The sequence below is a fragment of the Penaeus japonicus genome, unplaced genomic scaffold (assembly GCF_977035675.1).
Source record: "Penaeus japonicus unplaced genomic scaffold, GWHDUDI00000001_assembly GWHDUDI00000037, whole genome shotgun sequence".
Classification (NCBI taxonomy): Eukaryota; Metazoa; Arthropoda; class Malacostraca; order Decapoda; family Penaeidae; genus Penaeus; species Penaeus japonicus.
In genome coordinates, this window is record NW_028234439.1 from 1987201 (window position 1) to 1995128 (window position 7928).

Here is a 7928-nt window from a genome sequence, read left to right on the forward strand (position 1 = left end):
AAAGGGGAAAAAAAAAGGAAAACACACAAATGTGTTAACACGTGCGTGGGCTTTCCTGTTTTTAGATCTGTTGTTTTATTTGCATAGAATACAATATATTGTTTACTTTTGGGCCGTAGCAATTCAGTGAAAGGCCTACTTGTGCTGTAACCATTATCCGGTTGCATCTTGCATGTGGCGAACTTGCAGGATAAGATCAAATGTCTACTTCTGCCACATAGTTATAACCACCATTCACATGCATATTGCGTGTGATTAACAGAACAGCTCTCATGCAAACTGCAACTAAGTACATCTACAAAGACCTCTGCATGACCATGGTAATCGGATACTCCTTCCTCATATTCTACTCCTTTTATTGTTATTGCTACCTCTCTTTTGCATGATGAAAGCGAAGCGTACCTTGTGCATGGCAACTGGGATGCTCTCCCCCTGCATGATAAGTGAAGTGTGTCAGTTGCTCATGGTGAATAAAATATTTCCAAGTGTCATCTCGCTCTTCTCTCCGTCTCGAGTACCACGAGGAAGGCAGGTCAGGAGATAAAAAGGGGAATGAAACAACTAAAGAAAAACAAAGAAAGATATAAATTTCGAAGCACATTATCAAAAGACTTCTTTCATCTGTCGTTGTAATGATTAAATAGTTCATGCATATAGGTAGATAGGTAGATCAAACGAAGCAAAAGCACATCAACGTGTGATAAAGAAAAAACAGAAAAAAAAAGAAAAAAAAAAAAACAGTGCAAAAGGAAGTTTTAAAAATCACGGCATTTCTGGCGATATTATGTTCATCTTCAGGACCTTGTGCTCGAAATGTCACGAGTTTGGCGTTTTCACTTCTCACCGTGACTGTGTTTCGTTTCATAAGAATCTCTTTGCTCAACTCACGTGTTCGGGTTTATATGCTTATGAAAGAAGAAGAAATAACAGAACGTGCGTGAGAGAGAGAGAGAGAGAGAGAGAGAGGGGGAGGGAAGGAGGGAAGAAGGGAGATAGAGAGATAGAGAAAGAGTGAGAGAGAGAGTAGGGAAGGAAGGAGGGAGGAGGAAATAGGGAATGAAGGGAAAGAGAAAGAGTTCAATAGAAAAGAGGAGAGAGAGAGATATATATAAAGAGAAGGGGAGGAGAGAGAGAGAGAGAGAGAGAGAGAGAGAGAGAGAGAGAGAGAGAGAGAGAGAGAGAGAGAGAGAGAGAGAGAGAGAAAGGGGGATGAAGAGAAAGAAGGGAAAGAGAGAGAATTAAAGAGAAAAGATATGAGAGAGAGAGAAAGAGAGAGAGAAAGAGAGAGAGAGAGAGAGAGAGAGAGAGAGAGAGAGAGAGGCTCCGTGTTTATCCACCTGATGATCTGGAAATCACGTGCCTGCTGTATTAGTCTCGATCATTGTATATCGGAGGCTAAAACAAGAAACGAGAGAGCGACAGCGTATGACCTTGACCCAACTAAGGTCACTTACTAAACAGCAGCGGTTTACGAGGTTAATTCCCTCTACGCTTTATGTAGATTCGATGTAGCTGCAATTAAAACACATTATATCACTCAGCATGTCTCTTTTTAGTTATGTTGTCTCATTTAACACATAGAAAAGATGCTAAACTTAGGTATCCGCCGTATTTCTAGTAATTTTCGTTCCGTGGTTTCTGCCGTCGTATTGTTTTCGCTTCGTCCATTTCACGAAATTTCACTCAGTCCAGACGCCTTTCACGAAATTTCACTCAGTCCAGACGCTTTTCACGAAATTTCACTCAGTCCAGATGCCTTTCACGAAATTTCGCTTCGTATAGACGCATTTCACGAAATTTCATTCAGTCCAGACGCATTTCACGAAATTTCGCTTCGTATAGACGCATTTCACGAAATTTCACTCAGTCCAGACGGATTTTACGAAATTTCACTTAGTCTAAACGCATTTCGCGAAATTTCACTCAGTCCAGACGCATTTCACGAAAAATTATTGGAATGATTGTCACGCCCTTCGTCTGGGCTATCGTTGACGAAGGCGAGTGCACAAAAATTAAAAGTATTACGGTATTATTAAGTATTATTAAGTATTATCGTCCTTCGAGCCTTCCGTGGGTCGTATCGGTACAATGGCCATGATATTGGTAAAGGACCTAGGTATATGGTAATCAAATATATTACCTGGCTAACGCGAAAACAAAACACAAAAATAAGAAATAACTGATTCTCACACGGACAAAAACAAAACAAATATCGGATAATCACATATACAAAAACAAACAAACAAATATCTGATACTCACATATACAAAAACAAACAAACAAATAACTGAACACATATTCAAAATAAGAGGAATAGTCAATGAACACACACAGACACATACATACACATACATACACACAAATACAAACTCTCCTTTAAGTGTTATCAACTGAAACTTTTTCTGAGTGCAATGCCAGACGGCTATGACGTCACAAAAGCCCGCATGATTTTTTGCAAGAAAATAAAATCATTACTATATTTTACAATACATCTTCGGCATGTGTCTGGATATGAAATGATAATAGTATTGAAATTCCCTTACAATTCCATTATATTTATACCATTACCATCGTACTAAAAAAATTAACTCCCATTCTATAGATTTTATTTACGTAATTATCTATTAACACATCTCATTTACATATCAATTTACTCATTTGTTTACATATACGTCTCTAGTTTCACATTAGATATACATATATTTCGACCTTTGCTAAAACGACAGCTTCGTGGTGGTTAAGCAGTGACATTTTGCAAGAGTCCTGTCATGTTTAGTATAAGGACGTAATACCACTAGTACATGGAGCAGGATCAGGAGTAGGATTGGAAACAGGATTAGAAAACCTTTAACAGAAACAGGATGAGGGCGAGTAGGAGGTGGGTACTTGTGCTCCTAACTTATTCTAACCTTCTCTAACTTAAACTAAACTAGTCGAACCTAGCCTTGCTTAAACCTAACGGAACCTATCCTAGGCACCCCTGGATTATCCAGCATCAAAAACTAAACTTCTGTCTTTGCTCTCTTCAAAAACAAAACTAAACTAGAATGGTCTAGTTTACACTGGAGAACATGAGATTCTATACACCTCCGCTTGCTTGCCTTTGCAATATATGTATATATATATATATATATATATATATATATATATATATATATATATATATATATATATATATATATATATTTATATATTGTGTGTGCGTGTGTGGAGAGAGAGAGAGAGAGAGAGAGAGAGAGAGAGAGAGAGAGAGGTGAGAGGTGAGAGGTGAGAGAGAGAGCGAGAGTAAAAGAGAGAAAGAAAGAAAGAGAAAGAGAGAGAAAGAGAGAGAGAGAGAGCGAGAGTAAAAGAGAGAAAGAAAGAGAGAGAGAGAGAGAGCGAGAGTAAAAGAGAGAAAGAAAGAAAGAGAAAGAGAGAGAAAGAGAGAGAGAGAGATGAAGTGAGAGAGAGAGGTGAAGTGAGAGAGAGAGAGAGAGTAAAAGAGAGAGAGAAAGAAAGAGAGAAAGGGTAGAGAAAGAGAGAGAGAGAAAGAAAGAGAGAAAGAGAGAGCGAGAGAGAGCGAAAGAGCAAAAGGCAAACAGACAGACAGACAAAAACAGAAAGACACTGATTGGCGGCTCGCAAACATCAACCAAATCAGCTGTTTTTTTTGTTTTTTTTTTCCTGCAACCTCTGGCATCTGCGTCGCTGCCACTTCTGATCCGTCTGACAATAAAGATTCTTCAGGAGATCTGTCACTCTGACACTCAAGTGAACCGGTGGATCAGACAAGGTCAGCTGACGCACACGAATACACGTACACATGCACGCGTATTTGCATGCACATAACACACAAGCATATGCATGTACACATACACACGCATAGAAATATTTACATACATACATACGCACAGACACATACACAAAGACACACACACACAAACATACAAACAAACAAACACATACACACAAACAAATAGAAAAATCGACAAACACACGCAAACAAACACATACACACAAACAAACAAGTAAACAAACAGAAAAATGGACAAACATACACGCAAACAAACACATACCCACAAACAAACAAGCAAACAAACAAACAGAAAAATGGACAAACACACAAGCAAGCAAACAAACACATACACACATACGAACACCAAAAAACACTTCATGAATAACACAAACAAACAAAAAAAAAATATCAGTCGGATCACTGACTTATTAATAACATACAAGTCTTTCATCTGCTCAAAAGACAGGTTCTGAGGATGCCTTAGCAATAATAGGTAACATCTATTTCTTTAATTCATAGGCAATACAAGAGAGGAAATTTATAAGGTCACATGTCTATACGGACACTCGATTGTGACGCTTCATATAGAGATAAATTAGATGGATAGATTGGTAGGAGAGATTGGTAGACATGTGGCTATGTGTGTGTTTGTGTGTGTGTGTGTGTGTGTGTGGGTGGGTGGGTGGGTGGGTGAGAGAGAGAGAGAGAGAGAGAGAGAGAGAGGAAAATTAGAGAAGAGAGAAAAAAAAACAAGTTATTGTAATACCAGTCTCTCTCTCTCCCTCTCTCTCTCTCTCTCTCTCTCTCTCTCTCTATCTATCTATCTATCTATCAATTTATCTATCTATCTATCTATCTATCTATCTTTCTCTCTCTCTCTCTCTCTCTCTCTCTCTCTCTCTCTCTCTCTCTCTATATATATATATATATATATATATATATATATATATATATATATATATATATATATATATAGATAGATAGATAGATAGATAGATAGATAGATAGATAGATATAGATATATATCTGCCTATCTATCCATCTATCTGCTCCTTTCCCTATTATCAATACATCAAACAGCTCCCGTCGCCGCCGTGAAAGCAATTAAAATGCTCTGTGAGTTACATGATATGCATGACTGGTGTGCGTAAAATAGACACACACACACATACGCCCACGTACACTACACGTACACGCACACACATACACACACAAACGCACACTCACATATTCTCTCTGCTTCCCTCACCCCATCTCATGTACCCTTTGACCTCGACCTCCTCCTCCTCCTCCTCCTCCTCCTCCTACCACCTCTTCTTCTTCCTCCTCCTCCTACTCCTCCTACCTCCACCTCCTACCACCTCCTCCTCCTCCTCCTCCTCCTATCACCTCCTTCTCCTCCTCCTCCTCCTACCACCTCCTCCTCCTCCTCCTCCTACTCCTCCTACCTCCACCTCCTCCTCCTTCCCCAACTTCCTCCCTACCTCCTCCTCCTTCTCCTCCTCCAGTTACCTCCTCCTTCCTATATCCTCCTCCTCCTCCTTCATTCTCCAACCCCAACACAAGACCCTAAAACACAAGACCCTAAAACACAAGACCTAAAACACAAGACCCTAAAACACAAGACTTTAAAACACAAGACCTAAAACACAAGACCCTAAAACACAAGACTTTAAAACACAAGACCCTAAAACACACGACCCTAAAACACAAGACTTTAAAACACAAGACCCTAAAACACAAGACCCTAAAACACAAGACTTTAAAACACAAGACCCTAAAACACGAGACCTAAAACACAAGACTTTAAAACACAAGACCCTAAAACACGAGACCCTTAAACACAAGACCTAAAACACAAGACTTTAAAACACAAGACCCTAAAACACGAGACCCTAAAACACAAGACCCTAAAACACAAGACCCTAAAACACAAGACCCTTAAACACAAGACCTAAAACACAAGACCCTAAAACACAAGACCTTAAAACACAAGACCCTAAAACACAAGACCCTAAAACACAAGACCCTAAAACACAAGACCCTAAAACACAAGACCCTAAAACACAAGACCTTAAAACACAAGACCCTAAAACACAAGACCCTAAAACACAAGACCTAAAACACAAGACCTAAAACACAAGACCCTAAAACACAAGACCCTTAAACACAAGACCCTAAAACACAAGACCCTAAAACACAAGACCCTAAAACACAAGACCCTAAAACACAAGACCTAAAACACAAGACCTAAAACACAAGACCCTAAAACACAAGACCCTAAAACACAAGACCCTAAAACACAAGACCTAAAACACAAGACCCTAAAACACAAGACCCTTAAACACAAGACCCTAAAACACAAGACCCTTAAACACAAGACCTAAAACACAAGACCCTAAAACACAAGACCTTAAAACACAAGACCCTAAAACACAAGACCTAAAACACAAGACCCTAAAACACAAGACCCTAAAACACAAGACCCTAAAACACAAGACCCTAAAACACAAGACCCTAAAACACAAGACCTTAAAACACAAGACCCTAAAACACAAGACCCTAAAACACAAGACCTAAAACACAAGACCTAAAACACAAGACCCTTAAACACAAGACCTAAAACACAAGACCTAAAACACAAGACCCTAAAACACAAGACCCTAAAACACAAGACCCTAAAACACAAGACCTAAAACACAAGACCCTAAAACACAAGACCCTAAAACACAAGACCCTAAAACACAAGACCCTAAAACACAACACCCGAACACAAGACCCTAAAACACAACACCCGAACACAGCACCCAAACACAAGACCCTAAAACACAAGACCCTAAAACACAACACCCGAACACAACACCCTAAAACACAACACCCGAACACAAGACCCTAAAACACAACACCCGAACACAACACCCTAAAACACAACACCCGAACACAACACCCTAAAACACAACACCCGAACACAACACCCTAAAACACAACACCCGAACACAACACCCTAAAACACAACACCCGAACACAACACCCTAAAACACAACACCCGAACACAACACCCTAAAACACAACACCCGAACACAAGACCCCGAACACAACACCCGAACACAGGACCCTTAAACACAAGACCCTAAAACACTCTCGGCTCGTCCTTACCTCTCTTGGCGTCGGCGTTTGCGTTCTCGTCGGTTTGGGCGAAGTCGGGGTCGTCGACGTCGAAGAGAATGGAGTCCTCGTAGAACATGACGTCGGTCATGGCAGGGACGAGGGAGACTCAGGGATGGGGTTGACTCACGGACGAGGGAGACTCAGGGGCGAGGAAGACTCAGGGGCGAGGGTGACTCAGGGACGAGGGTGACTCAGGGGCGAGGGTGACTCAGGGGCGAGGTTGACTCACGGACGGGATTGACTCAGGGGCGGGATTGACTCACGGACGGGGTTGACTAAAGGACGAGGGTGACTCAGGGACGGGGTTGACTCAGGGACGAGATTGACTCACGGACGAGGGTGACTTAGGGACGAGATTAATTCAGGGCCGAGATTGACTCAGGGACGAGATAAACACAGGGGTGAGATTAACACAGGCACGAAACCAACTTAGGGTCGTCTCTCTTCGCTCTGTGGCTGCAGTCTTTTTATGGCTCTCTGATTTTTGTAGAGATACGAGGACGAAAACGTTATTTGTCGCGCGTTACGTATGTATGTATGTATGGTGGCGGTGGCGGTGTCTTTCCCAAGCGGGTGATGGCGGGAAACTGGCGCCGAAGGGAAGGTGGGCGAAAGACTTGGCTCTCACACGCCCACCGAGGCCATTCACGGCCTTAAGGCGCCCCCCTCTCCCCTCGTATACCCCTCTATCCCCCCTCCCCCCTCTTCCCCCCCCTCGAGAGACACAGACACATACTCTCCTGTCACCCACCAAATTTGTTTCTCGACCCCTCCCCCCCTCCCCCCTTCCCCCTCCCTCCGGATACATAGACACATACTCTCCTGTCAGCCGTCAGATCTGTTCCTCCCCCTCCTATCACCCCTCAGCCCCCCCCCCCACACTTTCTCTAAGGAACACAGAGACATATATCCTCTGCTAACTTCTGCCCTTAGACAAACAACCATACATATAGACGCATTCTCCTATCACCTTACTCAATCCCCT

The 7928-nt window shown here is 41.8% G+C and overlaps 1 protein-coding gene across 2 annotated transcripts in view; it reads right to left on the reverse strand.

Moving 5' to 3' along the window:
* Positions 1-7046, reverse strand: part of Pino (protein pinocchio) — a 142011-nt gene extending 134965 nt beyond the window's left edge. For both annotated transcript variants that reach the window (XM_043004170.2, XM_043004169.2), the window contains exon 1: positions 6932-7046. In XM_043004170.2, coding sequence (XP_042860104.1) covers positions 6932-7031 — 100 coding nt within the window. In that variant the 5' untranslated portion in view covers positions 7032-7046. The remainder of the gene's footprint in view (positions 1-6931) is intronic.
* Positions 7047-7928: the final 882 nt, after the last annotated feature.